Source organism: Melanotaenia boesemani, chromosome 3 (assembly GCF_017639745.1).
Source record: "Melanotaenia boesemani isolate fMelBoe1 chromosome 3, fMelBoe1.pri, whole genome shotgun sequence".
Lineage (NCBI taxonomy): Eukaryota > Metazoa > Chordata > Actinopteri > Atheriniformes > Melanotaeniidae > Melanotaenia > Melanotaenia boesemani.
The window spans coordinates 26872493-26896492 of NC_055684.1; the positions used below are offsets into that span (position 1 = coordinate 26872493).

The following is a 24000-nucleotide window of genomic DNA, read 5'->3' on the forward strand; positions in this document are numbered from 1 at the left end:
ACCAGGAAGCGGACCCAAAAGCAGAACACTCAGACAGCCGGGAGAAAGGTGCGACAATGTTTATTAATGATAAGTGTTGGTAGCTTGATCCAGGTCCGGGCAACTCTTTGTGGAGGGGTGAACCAGGAGATGTTATCTGTGGATGGTGTTGTGAGCTTGGTTGCAGGCAGGGCGAGCAGGCAGGCAGGTAGCTTGATGTGAGGAGTAGTCCAAAATCCTGGGTGCTGAGGTTAACTGAGGGGATCAAGGTCTTAGTCTGTAGAAAAAATGACAAGGTCAATAATCCAGGAGCAAAGCACAAATAGATCGTAGGTAGAGGCCTGATTACCACGCTTCATTGAATGACAATCTGGCGAAGACTGGAGCTCCTGCATGACTCTAAATAGCCAGCTCTTCTCCCGGCTAACGAGCCCGCTGACGAGCTGCAGGTGGTGTCAATTGAGGCTCCAGCCTCCGCCCTCCGTCCCCATGGCAACCTGCTCAACCCAACCTGCAAACTCACACACACAGCCATGACAGTACCCCCCCCTCAAGGGACGCCCCCAGGCGGCCCAACAGCAGCACGCCGCCGGGAGCGGCGGAAAGCAGCCACCAAGGCAGGGTCCAGGATGAACCGCCGGGGAACCCAAGACCGCTCCTCCGGACCATAACCAACCCAATCCACCAGATAGTGGAACCCCCGGCCGCGGCGGCGAACATCCAGAATGCGGCGGACCGAGAAGGCCGGAGCGCCACCCACGACCCGGGCGGGCGGAGGGGGCCTGGCCGGAGGGCACAAAGGACTGGACAGGACGGGCTTCACCTGGGACACATGGAATGTGGGGTGGACACGCAGCGAAGAGGGGAGCCGGAGCCGGACCGCAGAAGCACCCACCAGGGAGTCGATAGTGTAGGGGCCAATGAAGCGAGGAGCTAGCTTAGGAGGCACATCCTTCAGAGGGACATCCCTGGCAGACAGCCACACCTTCTGACCAGGCGAGTAGACGGGAGCCGGTCGACGGCGACGATCAGCATGGCGTTTGGTGCGCTCCGCCGTGCGCAGCAGGATCGCCCTAGTCCGCGTCCAGACCCGCTGCGCCCGTTGCAGGTGATGCTGCACGGACGGCACGTCCAGTTCCCGCTCCTCCGTGGGGAACAAAGGAGGTTGGTAGCCCAAGGATGCCTCGAATGGGGAACAACCAGTGGCCGATGACGACAGGGAGTTGTGGGCGTATTCCACCCAGCCCACATAACGGCTCCAGGTGGAGGGATTGTCGGACGCGACACACCGCAGGGCGGCCTCCAGCTCCTGATTCAGCCGTTCCGTTTGTCCATTAGACTGGGGGTGATGACCAGAGCTTAATGACACTTTGGCCCCAAGGGCAGTGCAGAACGTCTTCCAAACTCTGGACACAAACTGAGGACCCCTGTCGGACACGATTTCGGCGGGGATGCCATGGAGACGGAAGACGTGGTTCACCAGAAGGTCCGCAGTTTCAGTGGATGTAGGCAGCTTGTCTAGGGGAATGAAATGTGCAGCTTTAGAAAACCGGTCCACTATGGTGAGTATGGTGGTTTTACCTTGGGATGGCGGCAAGCCAGTGACGAAATCAAGTGAAATATGCGACCAAGGGCGTCCTGGGACTTCCAGTGGCTGGAGCAATCCTGATGGTGGTTGGTTGGAGGATTTACTCCGAGCGCAGACTGTACAGGCTGAGACGTAATCCCTGGCGTCCCCTGCCAAGGATGACCACCAGAAATGCCTTTTGACCAGATTTATTGTTCTTTGAATGCCTGGATGACAAGCAAACTTGGCGGTATGTACCCAGTGCAGAACGGCAGAACGAGCGGATGTGGGCACATATTGGCGGTTGGGAGGACCGTTCCCGGGGTCCGGGTCCATGCGTAGGCCTTGGCGTATCTTGTCCTCAATCTGCCATGTGACCCCTCCAATGACCACTGACGGAGGAAGAATGCGTGCTGGTTCAGTGGAGTCCCTATTCGTGGCGTGGATTCTGGACAAGGCGTCGGGCTTAGTGTTCTGGGATCCTGGGCGGTAGGAAATGGAGAAGTTAAAACGGTTGAAAAACAGTGACCAGCGTGCTTGACGGGCATTCAACCTCTTGGCGCTTCGTAAATACGCCAGGTTTCTGTGATCTGTCCAAACCAAAAAAGGATGTTGAGCTCCCTCCAGCCAGTGCCGCCACTCCTCCAAGGCTAGCTTGACAGCCAACAGCTCCCTGTCGCCCACATCATAGTTCTGCTCAGAAGAGGATAATCGTCTAGAAAAAAAAGCACAAGGGTGTAATTTATCCCCCTTACCTGAGCGCTGGGACAACACCGCCCCCACCCCGGAATCGGAGGCGTCTACCTCAAGGACGAACTGTCGGTCAGGGTCTGGTTGAACCAGAATGGGAGCCGAGATGAAACGGTCTTTGAGGGTGCTGAAGGCCTGTCCTGCCTCCGGGGTCCAGATGAAGGGGAGCTTAACTGAGGTCAACCTTGTGAGAGGAGCCGCCACCATGCTGTAGTTCCTAATGAAACGTCGGTAAAAATTTGCGAACCCAAGAAAGCGTTGCAGTTCCTTCCTGCTGGTTGGTGTGGGCCATTCAGCCACTGTCCTGACTTTGGAGGGGTCCGTCTTCACCTGCCCGCCCTGGAAGATGTATCCCAAGAAGGAGATTGAGGAAACGTGGAAGTCGCACTTTTCAGCCTTGACGTACAGGCGGTTCTCCAACAGTCGTTGCAGGACCAGACGCACGTGCTGTTGGTGCTCTGTGAGGGATCGAGAGAAAATGAGTATGTCATCCAGGTACACGAAAACAAAGTGATGCAGGTAGTCACGTAAGACATCATTAATTAGGGCCTGGAAGACGGCTGGAGCGTTTGTGAGCCCAAAAGGCATAACCCGATACTCAAAGTGACCGAGGGGAGTATTGAAGGCTGTTTTCCATTCGTCTCCCTCTCGTATCCGGACTAAGTGGTAGGCATTTCGTAGATCCAACTTGGTGAAAATCCTGGCCCCCTGGATGGGTTCAAAAGCAGATGATATCAGAGGTAATGGATATTTGTTTTTGATGGTTATGTGATTCAGTCCTTGATAATCAATACACGGCCGCAGGGTTTTGTCCTTTTTCTGGACGAAGAAAAACCCTGCACCGAGGGGAGAAGATGAAGGTCTGATGAGGCCTGCATCCAGTGACTCATGAATATAATTCTCCATCACCTCACGTTCGGGTTTGGACAGATTATATAACCTGCTGCTCGGAAATGTGGCTCCAGGGACCAGGTCTATGGCGCAGTCGTACGGTCGGTGTGGTGGTAAGGACATAGCTTTATCCTTACTAAAAACTGAACCTAAGTCGTGGTAGACTGGAGGGATGGCTGATAAATCCACTGGACTTTCAGGAGGATGGGCCGGAGAATTAGTGGGGGGACGTGCGGATCTGAGGCAGTTTGACAGACAAAAAAGACTCCAACTCTCTACGCGGTTCTGGCTCCAGTTGATGTGAGGGTTGTGCAATGCTAGCCAGGGATATCCTAGAATGAGAGGACTGTTAGCAACAGGAAACAGAAGGAATCTGATGGTCTCTGTGTGATTACCGGAAACTTGTAATGAGAGAGGACCAGTAGTATGGGTGATGGTAGTGAGAATCCTACCATCCAAAGCAGTCACTGAGATGGGGTTTGTCAGAGCGACGGGGGAAAGACCGAGACCATGTGCCGTATCTGGATCCATCAGGTTCTGTTCGGCTCCAGAATCGACTAAAGCTTGTAACTGATGATCTGTACCGTCTATGGAGAGAACTGCAGTAAACACACAACGTGGAGGATTCGGCTGTTGAGCTCCGCCCACCAGTACTCCTGCCCCTACTGGCGGGCACCGTCTTTTGGCCGCAGCTGGCAGCCTGAAACTAGGTGTGTTGCTGACCCACAGTAATAACACAGATGATTACGGGTACGGTGCTGGCGTTCTTTTGCCGTTAGACCAGTTCGTCCCACCTGCATTGGCTCCTCCTCTCCGGTTGGTTCGAGTAGAGGCGGAAAGTTGGAGCTAGCACCGCCCGACGGCATCTCCAGCCTGGCGGCCGTCCGTTCGCTGAGCTGAGAAATCCGGATTCCGCGTTCTCTACGCCTCTCGGCTAGCCTGGAATCCACCTTGATTACTGAGGTGACGAGTTCCTCGAAAGTGGCGGCTTCTTCCCTCAGAGCCAGCTGATCCTTGAGTTGATCGTTGAGGGAGTTAAGCAGGATTCCCTTTAAGACCTCCGACGGCCAACCCGTCTCTGCGGCCAGAACCCGGAAGTCTATGATGAATTCCGCTGCGGGTCGACTTCCCTGTCTTATATTCAGCAGTCGTTTCACTGCATCGGCTCCTCTTAAGGGGTGATCAAAAGTACTGCTGAGGTCGTCTAGAAACGAAGAAAAAAGGGTTGAATCGAGCTGATGAGACTGAAAATATGCCAGAGCCCATGCGAGCGCTTTCCCACGGAGGAGGGCTATGATGAATGAAATCTTGGCGGAGTCAGAGGGGAAGGAGCGGGGAGAGCGAGAAATGGCTAATTTGCACTGCAATACAAAACCTCCACAACTGCTTATGTCCCCGGAGAACGGCTCAGGAGTAGGGAAAGCGGCGTCACGGAAAACGGGATCTGGAGTAGCTGGAGGGCTGGGCACGGCGGCTGTGGGAGGAGGTCCGGTGGGTGCTGTGGATGAAACAGATAATAGACTGTGAATACTTCGTATCTGTTCGAAAACTGCATCCAGGCGATGGTTACAATGACTCTGTTGTTCTCCTATTAAGTGCAGGGCTCTCTCGTGCTCGGCGAGGAGTTTCCCTTGGTCTGTTAGGGCCGTTCGAAAAGAGTCTGCTGGGTCCATGGTTTTTGGCCAGATTGTACTGACACGGCCTGCAGCCGCGGTACCAGGAAGCGGACCCAAAAGCAGAACACTCAGACAGCCGGGAGAAAGGTGCGACAATGTTTATTAATGATAAGTGTTGGTAGCTTGATCCAGGTCCGGGCAACTCTTTGTGGAGGGGTGAACCAGGAGATGTTATCTGTGGATGGTGTTGTGAGCTTGGTTGCAGGCAGGGCGAGCAGGCAGGCAGGTAGCTTGATGTGAGGAGTAGTCCAAAATCCTGGGTGCTGAGGTTAACTGAGGGGATCAAGGTCTTAGTCTGTAGAAAAAATGACAAGGTCAATAATCCAGGAGCAAAGCACAAATAGATCGTAGGTAGAGGCCTGATTACCACGCTTCATTGAATGACAATCTGGCGAAGACTGGAGCTCCTGCATGACTCTAAATAGCCAGCTCTTCTCCCGGCTAACGAGCCCGCTGACGAGCTGCAGGTGGTGTCAATTGAGGCTCCAGCCTCCGCCCTCCGTCCCCATGGCAACCTGCTCAACCCAACCTGCAAACTCACACACACAGCCATGACAGGGAGTTTCCATCCATGAAACACCTGAAATGTTACCATTTGAGGCGTGAGGATAACATAGAGGTGAATATCATAATCTTCTTAAATGCCTGTTTATCAACCCTTTTTTTAAATTTATAACCATGGATAACAAAGGATAACTTAATTCATGAGTTGAAAAAACCGCAACAAGTAAAGAAGAAGAATGTAAAACACACTGTGGCTGATTTTCAATCAGTTTAATCAAAGTAAAGTGAGAACGTGCTCTGTTGGTCCCTGTATTTTCTCATGTTTGTTCTTACAGTGGTGCTAAAATGCAATCATATTTTCAGGCCAGACAAACCAATAAGTAAGTTTTATATGTCCAAAATTAATAGCACTCCGGTTCTGTTGAGGATGTGAGGGAGATTTATCTTAAATTAAGCTTCTTACTTTGTGCTGCTATAAGGCTGCTGCTGGGCCCGAGGTCATGACACTGCCAGGAAGAAGAATAAAGAAAGTCAAACAAAAAATAATAAGCGCACCATCCACAATCCCCTGGCCAATTACAAAAACCTGCCACAAACCTGCCTCAGTGATTCCACTTCTTTTTCTAATTATTAACTTCCTGTTTCTTCCAGCACTTCTGTTTATAAGAGTAAAAGGAGAGGGGTAAAGAGACAAAAGAAAAGAAATGAAACGTGGAAAGGAGAACAGACGAGGCTGCCATAATCACAGCAGTGATTGCAATAACAATATAAACAATTTCAAAGCTAGAAAAAAAGAATATATAAAGAAAATAGGTAAAAGCAAGAAAAATAAGAATCGGCACAACTCGACGTCCAGCTGCTACGTCCAGACATGAAGCAAACAGAAAGCTTTACATCATCTTCATGAAAAAGCACAACAAACAATCATCAAATGTACCTGCAGAGCGAGAAGTGCAGACGCACAAACAGCAGTAGGAAACGGCCGAAAGCAGATGGAGCACCTCGGTCTGCATGCACATGTGAGTGTGTAACCATGCAACAAGGATAAACCGTGTGCTTGCAAAGGGGCTGAGACCATGCCCAGCCCAGAAACATCTGGGGAAGGGCCAAAATACCAGGACCAGACGCCCCACAGTCAAGCACATGTCTGCATCCCCTTACCGAACACCCCACCCATCTGCCAAACCCCCCTCCACCATCCCCCAAAACTCCTCCCTACAACCCGACCCTTCACCCACCCACACAGACCCCGTCCACCATCCTCTCCAAACCTTCTCCCAAAATCTTATTTTTAAAGTTATCCTGACAGTTCGTGAGTAAAACTGCTTTTGTTGAACGTTATAAAGATTGGGTTAAAATTCATTATAATGTTGTGCTTCTATTTCATGGCTGACCAATACTTTGTTTCAAAATGTAAGAAGTACTTTCCATTTCCTAACAAAGAGCAGTTTTGGTTTTTCATTAATGAAAAGTACATTTGTGCTAATGCAGCTTCTCTCTTCTTTTTAAACAGAGAATACAATATTAAATGTGATTCATTTTTAGTAGCTATTCAGTGGGTATGTAGAAAAATAATGGCATGGGAAAGAAAAAAAAACTTGACATATAACAGATGTACAGATGAGTTATCCAGATTTTTCCATAAATATTTCAATTTAGTATAACTTCTTTTTTTGGGGTTTCAAGTAAAATATGACACAAAATTAGACATAAGACAAACCTTTTATCATCGTGGAAATACACTTTATAAATGTGGAAATATACTTTTATACACTTTAGAAAAAAATGCATCCGAGCTTTTCTGCTGGAAACAAAAAAAAGAAAAAAGAAAAAAAAAGCTATTTCACTTCTGAGTAGATCTATGAAGAATTATACTATTACCTTATGAACTTAAAATGTAAAGCAGCTGGAGTTGAAGAAAAAGGTATGCTCCAGCCAGCAGCCAGCCACTGAGAACTAAAGGCGTAGCTAATTGTGGAAGAAAAATGCTACAAGAGCCCAGTTTATAAATGATATATGTTTCATCAAATAATATCTGCTGGCAAAATCTGGGATTCATAAATGCTCAAAGTTGTCAGGGAAACCTGCAGTAATAATGAAGAAAGGTTGACCTAGCTCATAACCTTGGCAACCTCAACAAACCAGCTACTCATAAGCAACAAATCAATATATTGGAGTCAGAGAGATGTCAGCCGCTCTGTCATCATCTGCACCAGAATTCATTGGTATCCTTTATTAAGCTCACAAGAAATGCCACGAACTGCTTTCAAGGCTTTGCTGCAGAAGATTTAGTTGAAGGGCAATCTTTCATCAAGCTAACAAAGTGCAAACCATCACAGGAAGTCAACAGGGGGATGACTTTTTCTGCTATGTACAAAGCAGGAAAAGTGTTTTTGATGTGTATGACTGCACGGTTATCTGGGCAAAAAATTATAGACTGTTCCTCTCCCCAAAAATGCATGTAGGCAGACCATTAAGCCAATAATTAAAAAATATACAACGTCTAACCTCTAATAGTTACGAGAGCAGCTGGATGTGAGGGGTAGGAACAGCATACAACATGACAGTGACAGTCATGTTGTTTAAAGAGTGTATTTTAGCTCAAACCATGTTTGCTTTCTGGTCTTCGAACATGGTTTTATGGTATTCTGATGGACAAACTCAACAGATTCCATTGCAAAACTAACACAAAGGCTACAGCTGCAGCCACCTGCTGTTGGCCGTAGTGGCATCGGCAGTACCCTACATCTTTACTTGAGTCAGCTGCTGTTGTAATGTGTGACATGGTTACTGCAAGATTACAACCTGCAGTGTAGCTGCATACTGCACATAACCAAATTATTCACAATGCCACCTTTTTAAATAGAACACCTCTGATAAATAAGTGGTGGTTCATTTGTACTAAGTATTATTAAATATCTAAATATCTTTCATTTATAAAGTCTTATATTGCATAATCAAATAAATCTATAATGTATTCACACTAAACTTCATTTCGCTTTCATTTATTGGTGTGGTCTGAACTTGTGTTCTGAATGTGTGTGTGTGTGTGTGTGTGTGTGTGTGTGTGTGTGTGTGTGTGTGTGTGTGTGTGTGTGTGTGTGTGTGTGTGTGTGACATTTGCATCTATGTGCATTAGTATATCTAAACCCAGATGTTGGTGAAGGAAAAAGGCACCAATAATTAATGCCACTGAAATCACTGGAACTGACAACATTGTCACTGCAGACAGAAGTGAGAGGAGCGTCACTGCTGTCAGAACTGGGTTGAGACAGATGGTGAGAGAGATGATATGACAGAGTTTGAAAAGAAGTTAGCGTTGTCCCCTCTGAAACCTGTCTTGCATGTGTCTGTTAAACCTACAAGCCTGGTTATCAGCTGTTTTTCCATCACTACACAGCAACTACCTGTCACTTTTTCTGCCTTGTAGGCTAATCAGGAAACTGTCATGAAACAAGACTTTGGAAGATAAATACATTCTGGTGTAAAGCGCCAATAAAGTTCTCTGTTCAAATCTCATTTTTTCCAATTCATTGTCCATTAACTAACTAATTAATATCTTTGTTATATATATTTATAATAGTTAAGATAATAAATCAATATCTGGATAGTCATACTAAGATAACACTTTATGGTTTAGATTTTTTTTTTTTTCTTTTTTGTATTGTTAGAAATTTAGCATTTGCTTAAAGAGTGAAAGTAACAGTGGCTTTGCATGAGCAGAGCAAGAGAACATGGTGCATTAAACGTTAATGAACCTGGAGGAGTGGATGTGAGACTTCTCACATCTAGAGGAGTGAGGCAAGAAGCAGAGGAAGGATAGCAGATTTAACAAAAGCAGTGTGAAATGTGGAGTCTGAACGTTCTCATCACGGATTGTCGGGATCTAGGTTGTGATGAAGGGTGTGAAGAGAAAAAAAACTGCCTCCCTGTCGTTCAGGTGTGAGCTGGTAGAGTTCCCACATATGAAATCATAACATTTTTTCCCGCAATTGAGAGCAGATGCCGGGGATTATTAGCATGGTTATGCCTGTATCCTTCTGCATGGTTTCTGTAGGTGTTTGTAAGAGCTCTTTTAAAGTGTTTATGTAATTCATAGTAACATCGACAACAATATACTGATACTTCTATTCTACACACAGTTAATAGTCACACAATTGTGCACTTGTTTTAACTAATGGTATATTCTACTTATTCCAAGCAGTAGGTTTGGAATGACTGATTTGAATGAATTTCTGTACATTTAATAAGTTATTTCCAAAAAGCAGGTTACTTTCTTTACAGGGAATTTCAAATCTGTAGATTGCAATGTGTTCCATATTATTACGAATTATTTAAGTAACTGAAGTCCTACATGCATAATAATTGGTCATGACTGTAAGATTTCAGTTGATAAAACTTTTTTTTTGTAGAAGATTTTGCTTGTGTTGTCTCTCCTTTCTGTTTAGATCACTGATAAGAGTCAGAGGAACTGGTTAAATAGGTTGTTCCTTGTTATTAAGCAAGCACAGTTTCCATGCAGATGGGGAAAAGATGTCTCTTTGCGCAAATGAAAAGTCTAAAATAGTCCAAGCCATTGCAGAAGGAATGAAAACATTGGACATTTCTTTAAAAACATAAGCGAGATATAGTTAAAAAGCCACTGATGAGCAGCAACCAGGTATTTGAAGCTGCCTCTTGATGCAGGACACTCCAGAGGCTTGCAGTTGTGCATAGAGCCGTATTTTCGCCACCCTTAACCATTGCTCACAAAAAGAAATGTTTGCTGGTGTCTCAGAAATACATGAAGACTAATTTTCTAACTGTTTTATTGACTGAATGCTGTGCTTCACTGGATGGTCCGGATGGTTGGAGTTCTGGATGGCTGATGGATGGCCACCATGTCCCAACAAGGCTGTGATGTCAGCAAGCTGGTGGTGGAGTGGTGTTTTGGGATAAATAAATAGGGAGTGAGGTGGCAGACCCCTCTAAATGACCCCTGCAGAATATGTGCAGTTTCTCACTGACCATTTCCTGCCATGGGATGAAAGAAAGAACTGTGCCTTCTGCAGTAAAATAATCCTCATGCGAAACAACACATCATCTAATGCTGTAAAAAAATAAAAAATATTTATATGTCTTTGACTGCTTTGGGTATAAAGGGAGAAAAACTCATGGTATGGCCACCATCCCCTGACCTCTACCCAGTTGAGAACCTGTGCAGAATCTTTAAAAGGAAGATCTGAGGGTGGGTGGCAGTATACCTCCAAACAGCATGTTTGAGAGACTATTCTGGTATCCTCAAATGAGATTCAAGCAGGAACTTTGACCTTAAAAGTTCAGTGGATGAGAGAATCGCTGTGGTGATATCAAAGATGGGCTCCTATATTAATATGTATCATGATCTGTAAAATTTTTTAGATTTGCTTTTAGAAGAATAATCTTCAACATAATGCTAAAATTTAGAACACTATTGTGAGTGATTGTGAAACATTATTTACATCACTGGAAGTTTTGTTTGATAAAATCCAGTTTATTATAAAATAATTTTTGGCAATTAGAAAATTCTGTTCACTGCTATTTACATTGATTATTTCGAATAAATAAACAAAAATAGCATATGCTTAATGTTTTGGAACATGGTGTACTGCTTTTCACACTTAGTGAAGCTAAATTAATCTGCTACATCTTTCTTTCTAATTTATAATTATAACTTGTAATTTGTGCTCGACAACTTCTTCCCCAGGAAAGGAGGCTCTGCGCACACCCATACCTTGAAATCCACAGAGACGGTCAGATCCAATTCATGGTGCCCTTGGCTCGGCAGGGTGATTTTTATGTGCCTGAAGTCCGGCAGGTAGAAAGGAGGTTATCAGAACAAGAGGAATCATTCAGCGATACAGACATCTCAGGTATGTGATCATTTTTGCTGTGATGCATTTGCACCAACAATAATGCACAATGCTGTTGTAATGCTGACAAGTGAAGTAGGAGTCAGAGGTTTGTTTTTAAGTGTTAAAGTGTAACTACACCCCCTACCTTTTTGCATAACTCCACTTACTTCCGAATTTGAAAAATGCCTGAAACTGCAAGGGCTGGGGTGGGAGTTGTGGGGTGGTCATTAAGCAGAAAGTGGGCGGGTTGGGATACACAGGCAGAAATAATTGACAGACAGCAGCTCAGCTCACTGGCAAGATGCAAAGCGAGATTCAAAAAGCACCTACACCACAGAGCGGTTTTTAGGTGGAAGACTTTTCCCCTCCTGAATTTCCTCAGCTACACAAGAGCGAGGAGGTCCTGAACCGTATCAGTTTGAGCCGTTAGCACTGTTACGCTGGCCTGTCAGCAGCTCCAGCAGCTCTGGGAAGCTGTGGAGACTTGCGACAGGTTGTGGCAGCTGCAGGAAGTGCAGCTACAGTAAGTAAGAACTAAGTAAGTTGCCACTGCTACGATTTGAGCTGCTGTCTGTTGCCAGATGACAGATGTGTATGTGTATATGTGTATATATATATATATATACATATATATATATATATATATATATATATATATATATATATATATATATGTATATATGTATATGTATATATATATGTATATATGTATATGTATATATATATGTATATATGTATATGTATATATATATATATATATGTATATGTATATATATATATATATATATATATATGTATATATATATACATATATATATATATATATATATATACATATATATATATATATATGTATATGTATATGTATATATATATATATATGTATATATATGTATATATGTATATATATATATATATGTATATGTATATATATATATATATATATATATGTATATGTCAGCTTGATTATATAAGATATTGATCAGATATTACCTTTTACATAAACAATGGTAGATGCTTGCAGTTGAAATGTTTAGATTTAAGAGTAATTGAAAAAATATGTGGCTAATAGATAAAAGCAAATATTAATTGGAAATAAAGCGACAGCTATAATCTTACAATTACAGTTATCAAAGCATTTATTTTCCCCATAGTGCATTGACTTCCTTTTGTTAAGCAGCCAGCTTCAGTTCCAGTTACTCAGTGTTCCACAGGGAAAATAAGCAAACAAAAACAACAACAAAAAGAAAAAAAAACCTACAATGACTGATCTTGGCAGTCTATGCCAAATCTCCAACCAATATCAGCTCTTCTTGATAACATATGCCACAGGTCATCGTGCTCTTTTTATGTCCGACTTTGGTGGCTGCTGTAATGCACACAGCTGCAGTGACATTCACAATATCCAGTTAGTTTTTCTCCATCAAATCCTGAGGGAAGCTACTAAATACTGCAGTATATTTGCTAGCTCCCAGGCAGTTGCAGTTAGAGGGAAACGAAAAAGTAAAGTTACAGACGGAAAGCAAAATGGACACCAAAGACTCCAAATAATTGAGAGGACTTGAGGTGTCAGGTGATCACAATAGTTGTGAAAGTTTAAAAGAAGACGGGATTACTGGTACAGGCTTCATGAACAATTTTAATGACCAGCAGGATTCCTTTCTGGAAAATTATTTAACATTATAAAACTGTATGTAAAAAGTACTTTGCAAGTATTTTAGCCAAGGACTTATTTCCTGCTGGGCTAAGACAACAGGATGCTACAACATGTGTACTTTGCCCTCCGTGTTCAGTTGCAGTAGCTGATTTTTGTAAGGGATTAAAGGGAATTGGACCTTGGCTCTACTGCTGTTTTGTTTATGAACAGCTCTGCAGAAGCACACTGTTACTGACACCTTCTTAGGTGTTAATGAAAAGACTAAACACAGCAGCTTCTGGTGGAAGTGTACTGCCACTCACTAAAAGGCAGCTACAGTCTGTGGACACCATCTGGAAATGCTGCTTCCACTGACAAAGATGCATAAGCACCGAAACACTACTTTACCTGATAGAAAATTATCCTCCTGAGAAATAAAAGCTTATGAAGAGGTAACTGTAGCAATTGTAATCATTAGATGATGTGAAATGGGACAATATGGGTATGAAGCTTATAATAACAGCATTGTAACAGATTAGAACTGCTGTGGCAGGGGGCGATCTGATTTGTTTAGGTAAAGTCAAAAGAGCAAGACCTCATGGTGAAAATAAATAAAGCTTAACTTTTAATGGAAACTAACAAAATTTAAAATAACATGAAAAACTTGAGAATCTCTGTTGCAGCCCATGTTTAATATTTAAACATGCTGTAAGTAGCATGGGGTTTGCAAATACAGCTGGGCTGAAGTTATTAGAGGACTGATTTATTGGAAGTTACTTAAGTTAATGATGCAGCTATTTCTGAAATATGAAATTATTATTTATAGAAGAATCAAATCAAATGTGATGATTAGTTATTTGCTGGAAATTGGACACGTGTGTTGCAACATTTAACTGAAACTGTTTATACAGATATAATCTCATCAATAAAATTAAAAATTAAGAGTTGAAAAACCTGTATAATGTTAGTCTTGTTTTGCAAACTTGACAATGAATTTTGTGATTGGATTAGAAAAATCTGAAGTTTAACGTTTTGTGACTGAAATAAGTGATTTAGACCTTGTCAACACGGATATTAGTTTAGGTATATCTGCTAAAGATTTTTTAATCGTTTGGACGTTTCATCCACATGGAACTGGTGTTTTGGGGAACCCTAAAATACTAATTTCTTAAACTGGTTCCCAAAGTAAATAAATCTGAAAACACCAGAGATCCCTTAGCCTACATACACAAACCCTACAAGAGAAGTAGATTGCAGTGTTGCCAAGTGTCAGCAACCGTCAATTCACACAAATGTCTCCTTTTTAGCTGGATTCTTCGCCATCTTGTTCTCCATTTGTTTGTTTATATATCGCTAGAGTTTATGCACATGCTCCATGTCTTATTCTCTGTTTTTGGTGTGTTTAGTTACACTTTTACAGCACCACTTACAGGGCTGGCATACACACAGTGTTTCTAGTGGTTTTGTGTGAATGCACACATCTCTTGAAACATTTCTGTCTTTATGGAAAACAACTTTTTAAAAACTAAATCAGATCCTTCTCCTTGTAGCTGCAGTCTTGCTCGACTTTTCCGTTATCCAAAACTTTTTTTCCTTTGTGCAAAAATGATTAATTCTAAGAAACAGCCTGTGTTTTATTCACAAACTGTAACAATACAGACTGAATTTTTGGCATGATGCAAAAGCTGGAGCCACCAACTCATTCTTTTCAGTCTGCCATGTCTTGTCAGTGTGAGATCCTCTATTTCATTTTTATGTAATTGAAAATGACTCTAGAAGAATACTCTATTTTTGTATGTACAAAGTAATTCTTGGATTTTCGGGGATCACTAATTATCTGATTTAAATTGGGATTGAGGTATGTTACATCATAGTTGGGTCCAGGAATATTAATACATTTATATAGTTTTTTCCAACTTTTGTTGTTCATACAAAGGTAATCAGGCACAGTTGTGTAGTGAATATTGGCTTAAATTGCCAGCACAGTATCTTTCACATACAGATGCAAAGGTTCTTGGCCCAGCAGCATTCAGTGCATGGGGTTCCTCTTTACTGCCGCTTGTTGACACACAAAGAGCTCCTCCACAGCTGACTAATTGCCATTATGTGATGACTGGGAGTGAGAACTGGTTAAAATAATTCTCTGCTTGTAGTGTTACACCTCTCAAATATGAAGAACCCACTTCTTTCAAAGGCTCAAATATTATATCAATTAATATGCAAGTAAAATGTTAATGTTTAATAGGTTCTCAAATTTCTGTGCAGAGTTACTAAGGTCTGACATGACCAAAGAATGGTTTTCTTTTGGTTCTGTTTTCAGCAAATGAAAAGCAGCTGCACTGAGCTGAGATCAGATAACTTATTCATTTATTGCAGAATATTACTTTTCTTTAACTCCTCAAATCCCTGGAATGCTCACAGCATGTTATGCAAATATGCGTCTCCTGAAACTTCTGCTTTCTCTTTGAAAGGTATGTTTTGTTTTGTTTTTGGTTTTTTTTTAGACTATTGTAATTTCATTGCACTTTTGTTGCAATGACAAATAAAGTTCTATTCTACCTGTCTCACCTGCATTGGAAGTTTCTTTGATTGCATGTTGTAGGTTCACTGTATTCGTTTCCATATGAAAATGTCAAACTTTGAATAAATTCCAGACCTTTAACCAGATGTAAAAATAATGAGGGCAAACCTGTCAATAAAGCAGCCATTGAATTAGCTGTCAAGTTAAATTTGAGCTTCAACAATAGAGATTTCTAAATTTATAATATTCATATTTTTTAAATTGCCTACTCCAAATTAGATGCGAATACCCTAAATTTAAGCTGAAAGTTTGAACTTTAAGTTCATATTTATTATAAAACTGTTACTTGAAGTGGGTTTTGGTAGAAAACTAAATTAACAAAAATTGTATCAGAACGCTATTTTCCAGTAAAACTGTTTTTAAGTAAACCTTTAAAAAAATGAGTTTTTCTCTACTCACACCTTTTGCCAGATGCTGTTAAAGTTCCACTGTGGATTTCAACACACATGTGAAAGCAGAGAAAAATAGAGCAGTGCTGACAAATCCCACTCTTCACATGTCACAAGCATGCGACACATGAAGAGCAGAGTGGAAGTGACATTCAGGTCCATGTCTTTGAATGATAATGTGACAGATAGTCATGCTCCTGTCACACTGGGATGAACTTAGCCAGAGTGAGCCAGTGGAGCATTCAGGCCACTGGAAGCTTCTTCGGTCTGTTGACGACCCCCCCCCCACCACCCGCTCCTCCTCTCCACACACATGCTCACACTCTCCATCACACTCTCCATACCATTCCTGTCTCAGTGACCTTATTAACCCATAGCTTCTGCACACATAGCTCCTCATGCTTCCAGACAGCAGTCTAACAATTACCCTGTCAATCCTTGGCATAGTTTGCTCTGAAACAAAATAGGTTTTGCACTTTGTATGTGTGGTTGTTCATCAGCAGCAGTGCATTAACAAGCCACAAACTGCTGCTGCTTTTGTTTTCTGTTTTAACGCTTTTGGGAACAATTTGGAGTCAAACATCAAAACCAAAGCCTGCTCAAGACCATGAGAACAGGTCCAAGTTAAGCTATGAAGACACAGGATTCAGAAGGTTTTTATTTCTATTTGTGCACACAGAACAGACACATAGGAGATTTTTTGTGCAGGAGCTCTAAGACTTTAAATAATAATAATAATAATAGATAGTAGATGATAATATTATTAATATTGTTTTTCCTCCAGTAACATTCATCTACAAGCTGTTTGTTATAATGAGGTCGGTGTTTTTAAATTGCTTTGTTATACTTTTGTGTGTGAAGGCTTTGTTTTATTTTAATATGCTGAAATTGTTTCTATAATGTAAACCACTTTGTATTGCTTTCTGGATTAAAAGCTTTTTATAAATAAAATTGATTTGATTTGATATGCTCAGCATATGTTAACTAACTGGCTAAAAAAATGCCACCTGGTTTTAACTAAGCAAATATGTACGAGCCAACTATAATTACTGCATGGGTGAGTATCTTTCAGCTGCAGTTTATTTAATCCCAACTGATGTAACGAGTAACTTCTCACTTTTTAAACAGCCATGTGGTCGTGGAAAAGATGTTAGTTTGTTTAAGAAGAGTAAAATCATCGACATAAATCAGTCAAAGAAAACATCTAAGGAAAGATTGCAGAAACTACTAAAATTAGTTTAAGAATTGGGTTTTACTGTGTAGCCATAAGAGAACCACTAATCAGGGAGGCTAACTGAAAAAAGTCTTCAGTTTCCTAAGGAGCATAAAGATTGGACTCTGGAGCTGGAAGAAAGCCATGTGGTCTGATGAATCCAGATTTACCCTGTTCCAGAGTGATGGGAGCATCAGGGTAAGAAGAGAGGCAGATGAAGTAATGCAGCCATCATGCCTAGTTCCTGCTGTACAAGCCTGAGACTGACAATGAGCAGGTTATTCCATCAATGGATTTTTTTCTTCCCTGATGGCACGGGCATATTCCAAGATGACAATGTCAGGATTCATCGGGCTCAAATTGTAAAAGAGTGGTTCAGGGATCATGGGGCATCATTTTCACACATGGATTGGCCACCACAGAGTCCAGACCTTAACCCCATTGAGAATCTTTGGAATGTGTTGGAAACGTCTTAGCACAACTGGTTGGACTCTCCCATCATCAATACAAGATCTTGGTGAAAAATTAATGCAGCACTGGATGGAAATAAATCTTGTGACATTGCAGAAGCTCATTGAAACAGTACCACAGAAAGTTCAAGTTAAAGGTGGTCCTACGAAATATTAGAGTGTGTGACCTTCTTTCTTTGGTGGCAGCTTTTTTTGGGCCAGGCAGTGTACCTACAGATTCCAAGTAAGACACTAAATTTATCAGACAGCGCAGTGCTGTGATGTGCTTTATACCTTACTATGTGCTCAGGTTATTTTATCTGCTCGTTGAAATAATCATTAGGATCTGCTTCTTTTCATTACTGTATATGCCCTTGTCAGTGTTTTCACTGTCACATTTAGAGTGTGCAGGTTTCAGGAAAAGAGAGAAAAGTCTTCAGAAAACTTGGTTCAGACTTCCTTCTCTCTCATCAGCCTTGTAGGGGGGAAAACATGCTGCCAATCACAGTTCATGCAGTCCCCATCTTTGAAGCCCCTCCAACCACTATGTGTTATTACATTTTTGAGATGGTACGTGTCCATTACAGTGTAGCCCAAGGCCTGGCTTTGCATGCAGTTGCTGGAAAGGCAAAAGTATAAATGATGCCTTTGCTGGTCATTCAGCACCAACTGAGAGCAAAAAAATGTTTCATACATACATTTTGGTCTGCACAGATTATAACTCAAAAGTTATCAGTTCAGGAATTTAAACCATTTTAAGTCTGAAAATGTTTTTGCTTCTTGTTAATCATGAATGATCTGTCTCTCAGCCGTAGAGACCGTTTTTAAAGTAACCACAAAAGCCTTCCAATGAAATGCAAATATTCCTTCTAAATGAAGATTTCACGCCTAATGTGTGTGTTTTTTTTCCCCAGTCCGAATGAGATTTTTCTCCCCATTGACTGATTAGAATTTGTGATTTCCCTCAGGCTTTCCATCAGCAGTTCAAAACCAAAACCTGTGGCCTTTCAGCTCTTATTGTGCAGAATTTTTTTCATGTTTTTTTGTAGTCTTTCTTTCTTCCCAATAATTATTTGCATTTGAGTTGGGTGTAAATGAATCATCTAGTGCTTGTGGCTAAATTTAAATGTGTTTTTTACACTATACATTGTGGTGTCTTGCATCCGTACAACTTTTGTTTCAGTAAAATCAGTAAACGTGCATAATCTGGAATAGATAATTAATTTTTGCTCTCCGAGTTCACATCTTGTTTAAACTCCAGCATGTGTGATCCCCTGTTTACCCACATTCATACTGACTCTCAGCTCAAAGTCATTTTCTCCTCCTAATATCAAATTCTGATAATATTTTGTACAGCAACATGATTTAAATAAAGGTAAGGCAGCAAATCACACTCGTGAGATATTCAGTATCTCTTTTTTTTTCTTGGCTCATTATATCTTGCTTAATAAATTTGTATTAATTTAATAAAGTTTAATGAACTGTTAAAAAGAAATCTGGCTTTGGATTCTGACTTTTTTGATAGCCTGACACATTTTCTCATGAAGATGGGAACTTCTCTTAAGACATTTGTTTTCCTGCTCTTCGTGTTTGTGATTCCTTTGCATGGGTGTGACTGCTAAGGTTAAAACCAGAGTTCATGTAAAATGAAAGCAGTATCTTGTGAGCTCTAGAATCAACTTCAAGTGAAATGATCTGCTTATTATTGTCCATAATTTTATTTACAAGCCTTTTACCTACTCCATTAAAACACAGTGCTGTTCATGCTCATATTAATAACATTAAACAAGAATGCCATTGCTCATCAGACTGATTTAGTCATAAAATCAAGTTTGGTCTGAACTAAGAATAAAATCAGGTTGTTGTCTGTGTATGTGTTTGTGATTGAACATAATCATTTCTCCTTTTTCCTACTAGCATTCTTAATTGAACAACAAAAACCAAACAATTGTCTATTCTTCACACACCGATACACAGTTATAATGCATGTTATGAACTAGATTGACAGTTTCCCAGCCAGTCATTCTGTTTAATGCACACACCTCAGCTTCCTCACAGATTTTATAGCATTACAGTAAGACACATTACGTGTTTCTAAGGGACAAAGTCCACCGTTTTGTATTAAGTGCCAATTCTTGGTCTGTGTGTTTCTGGATAAGGTCTGCTGTTCATGACTGGCTAGCTTAGTGTTAAGAGATATTGATTTGAGAAGAGCATTGTGCTTCCACAAAGAGATTAAAGGTCAACAAACTGGCACGCAGAGAGATGAAACTGATCTTACGAACCTGCAAGGAACAAACCAAAAGAAAACAATGAGAAGTCAAGCGGCTGCTTCTGTGATCCAATCCAATTAAAAGCTTTAGCTCATGGAAGTTTGTAATTAACAACACCTCAGTGTCTGTTTTCTGTTCCGACTTCAAGTCACAACACAAGGTGTTGTAGCTGCAATCTAATAGTTCATTAACAAGAAGAGAAACGTGACAAGCAAAGCGTGCTGTAGCTGCTCTGTCTTCGTTTTAAAAGGTAGATGTTGGTTCATTCTTCAAATTGAAAGAGTTAGAATAGATTTATTACCTCCAGCTGATGTGGAAGATGAGAAAGTAATGTGTCATTTCCTCACAATTTGTATTTCTCTGTTACTTTATGATATAACCATCTACAAGTAGAAAAACACCAGGATAAACAAAGATTCTCTTGATAGAAAATCCATGACCTTGTAATGTTTTTTAATTTCACCTTCTATATTTAGCTGCTTGTTTTGTCACTGTCTGTGCTCTTTCAACATAAACTGTTTTCATCCTCTCAAACACACATTTAGCATTATGCTATGAACCATCAAATACTGACATTTTATTTCAAGAAACATGTCAGGAGAAAGATTTCCACACGTGTTACAAATTAGTCATCGGTTTGATGTAAAATGAAGGGAAACCTTGGAAAGATATAATAGTCATTCTGGACTGAAATCAAAGTGCAGCTCAAACGGCGCCCTGCAGATTTCAGTTGAATCCCAGCCCTGGATTTGTGGGCCGTCTTGTTTTTCTCATGTGGTGTTTGTTGATAGAAGTCGACTCACCATCTGTCCATGCCCTCCCTTTGTTTCATCGCTGCTCTAGGTGCAGATTCCAACAGTGAATACAGCTCTGGGAGTGGAGTTCTCCTGTCGGACAGCAGAGAGACATCGCCGGCTGGGTCCTCTGTCCACTCCGTGCCTATCGGGGATCAAGGGAGTAGAGACTTCAAGGGGCGAAGCTCCAGTGGAACACCGTTTAAAGAGCTGGACGTGGTGCAGTCAGGTGCACATCAAGAAGAGAGAGAAAAGCAGCGTCATGGAGACTCCAAGCAAAAGAACCTGGAGGTTCCCACTCAGGGGTTGTGGGGCATTGTTGGAGGGGAGGAGTAAAAGTTCAGTGAGATGTCTTAAGTTGAGGATAAAAGAATTTTTAAAAAATTTTAAAGAGATGAAGCTGAGAAGTTTTAAAAATTTGTTGAGCTGGTGATGGACTATTGTTAATAACAGCCAATGTCATGAAAATATCAATGATGTTTCCAGACATCCTTTAATATCTCATAAAAAAGTTATGTTAAATATAATTAAATTTTCTCTAAGTTACAGGTTAATTCACATTTGGTGAAGCAGGATGATGTCGTATCAGTTTGTTGGTCTTTCATTTCAGAGAAGAGTGTATTTCTTATTTAGCAGTTACAGAAAGAGCTCTTTAGAACCGGTTCATGTGCTGTGTTCGTTTGGTTGGACAGGCAATACCTTTTGGTTTGATGAGTTTACTTTTGGTCTTGATGTTGTTGATGGATTTAATGAAAAATGTAGGGCATCAAGTGATTTATTTTATTCAGTTTCATTTCACTGATCCACTTGAAATCTGAAAAAATAAAGCTACCCTGTGAATCTTGAAATATTCTTTCTCCTTAAAAGTAGCATTTGTTTTTTTCAAACATTTTACTTGAACATCATTGCTTTCCAGTGACTATAATCATACATGCAAGGAGAAAGCCGTTTGCTCATTTTATGTTGCTGACATGAACATTTTCTGTCTGTATGAAATTGTTTGAGGAGTTGTAAAGTAACAGTGAGGTAAAACAATAATTGTGTTATTTGTGCAGATACACTCAAATTGTGTTCTTTCTTTCTTTATAAAAAATCTCAATACTTTCACCTCATTTCTGTCTTTTGAAGATGGGACATGAATCCTTAGTCAACATTTGCATCTTATGTAGGTTGTAAAATGGGCCCTACATGAACTGGTTTTATATCATCCTTATGTAAGTTGCACACATTGCTTAGGCGTGGTTACATGGGTTTAAAATGGTTATTTATCTGGAGCTCACTTGGCCCAAATTTGATGGACATCACACATGAGGACTTACACAAATGGGACCCATTTGGGAACTTCAAAGGTCTCACATATAAACATTGACTCAGTAAATGAGAACAGGGAGATTTCAAACATGCCGTTGTGCTTGTGTTTTTACACATAACTGGTAAAGTGTCTGCAACAAAAATTTCCATCAAAACCAGTTTTTATCAACATACTCAAGGTTATCATTGGGTTAACTTTTACCCTGCTGGCTGTTTTTTTTTTTATTATTATTATTCTGAAAGAATGTGTAAAGAGTGCATCTGGAAAACTCGTTTGCTGACTAATTTCTGCATATGTTTGACTGTAGTGATGCAGGACTGTGTCTTCGTCTTCTGTTTACTCATGCCATGAAATGAGATTTTTAGATCTTTATGATCTCATGTTCACCTCTTTAGTTTGGCTGCTCCTCACCCTGAGTTATTCACCCACACAGCTATTTCAGGTTCAGTTAACAATTTTCATCTCAGCCTATGCTACACTGTTGTTGCAGGTGTTTGATATTAGCATATAATCATACACTGAGCTATATGCCTAGAAATAAACATAGTTTTCTTTTATTCTTTGCTCTTCTAAATAAAATAAAATCTCATGCACTGCTCCTTTCTTTTCCCAAACTTTCTATTGAACCTCACTGTTTGCTAGAACAATGTGTGGAAATCTGAAATATGACATGTTTTCCTAATGCAAGAACAGATATCACAAGATAACAAAGGGCTTTTACTCTGTCATAAAGACTGACATGCAACATTAAAATAACCAGATTTTACTGAGCTTTTCTTTTTTTTTAAATGCCTGGATGTTTTTGTGCGTTTTTGCTTGTGGATTTCATGAAGCGTGTTAAAATCTGTGTTGTACTTGATGTGTTCACAGTGGGTATGCAACCAAAACAAGTAGGCTGAAAATGAACATTCATTTTACTGCAACTGAAAGCAACACTCTGGACTTATATTTAAAATTACTCTATCTTACTCCTGCAGTCCTCAAATTATTCTAAGACAACCATAAAGACTATTTCATTTCATGTTTCGCAGCAATCAAATCGTATAATTTCACATTCTCAAGGATTCTTCCACCTGTTGACATTTTGCACAGATTAATTTCAGCTTTTTTTCCCTCCCCCTTCTGTTTCTGTTCCCTTTCATATTCCTTTAAAATAAATATCAGAGGTACCATCTGATAGTGATATCCATATTTCCTGCCTCCAAATGCTTAAGAAACCTTTAAAAAAAAGTTAGACTTGTAGACATCTGAGTTGCAGTTAAGCTTGTAATAATGATTTTAATGTTAATTTTAGACATGTATAACTTACATAATAATTTTGACCCGGAATATAGCATTAACTGGTATCAGTGATGCATTTTCAGTTTAGCTGTTAAGACGACTTGTTGCATCCAGATGAGCTCAGAGGCAGTGTCTTTCTGGGAGAGAATAATTGCCTTTGATGTTTACTTTTGGCTTTGTTGTTCTTCAGACCTTTTACATGCACAACAAGCTATGTACACCCTGAGGGGACAGAAGCAACCCTAAAAGCATAATCTGCAAGGCTGATTTACGTTTGGTGGGATTATAATTTGCTTTTCAATAGGACAATGATCAAAAACCCTTGTACCAGACAGGAAGTTGATGATGCTTCATTAGATAAAATAGTGTCCACAACTGTCCAACCAACATGGTTGTAATGGTCTGGGTTGAGTTGGACTGTATAGGCTGAAGTAAAAGCATACAACCAGTGTTTTCCTTGTAAAAGTAAGGCTAGAAAGCATTTGCATATCAGAGAATTATCAGTTATTTTATTCTCTGAGGAAAATGTGGCATTAATGGAAATCTTGACTAACTATTAATTATGTTTGATTTAGCTGACAAGTGGTCTTTAAACTGTTCCTTACGTCCCAGAACATGGAAACATTACAAAAACAAACCTACAGTGTCCGGTTCAACATTGGACTTCCATTAATTGACTCTAAAGTGGATGTAGGTACTTAAGTGACTAAATGCTGAGCTTTTAACTTACAAATGCTCCACAAATAAGATAATCTATACAATGTATTTACATTTTTAATCTAAATGCTGATAACTTTTAAGATGGGGTTATGTTCCCAGAGGATGAATTTAA

General features: G+C 40.7%; 1 protein-coding gene across 1 annotated transcript in view; it reads left to right on the top strand.

Annotated features, from left to right (window-relative positions):
- Positions 1-21654, top strand: part of LOC121637276 (testis-expressed protein 264 homolog) — a 52083-nt gene extending 30429 nt beyond the window's left edge. The window contains exons 3-4 of the mRNA XM_041981323.1: positions 11093-11258; positions 20625-21654. Of these exons, the coding sequence (XP_041837257.1) occupies positions 11093-11258; positions 20625-20911 (453 nt within the window). The 3' untranslated portion in view covers positions 20912-21654. The remainder of the gene's footprint in view (positions 1-11092; positions 11259-20624) is intronic.
- The last annotated feature ends 2346 nt before the right edge of the window (positions 21655-24000 follow it).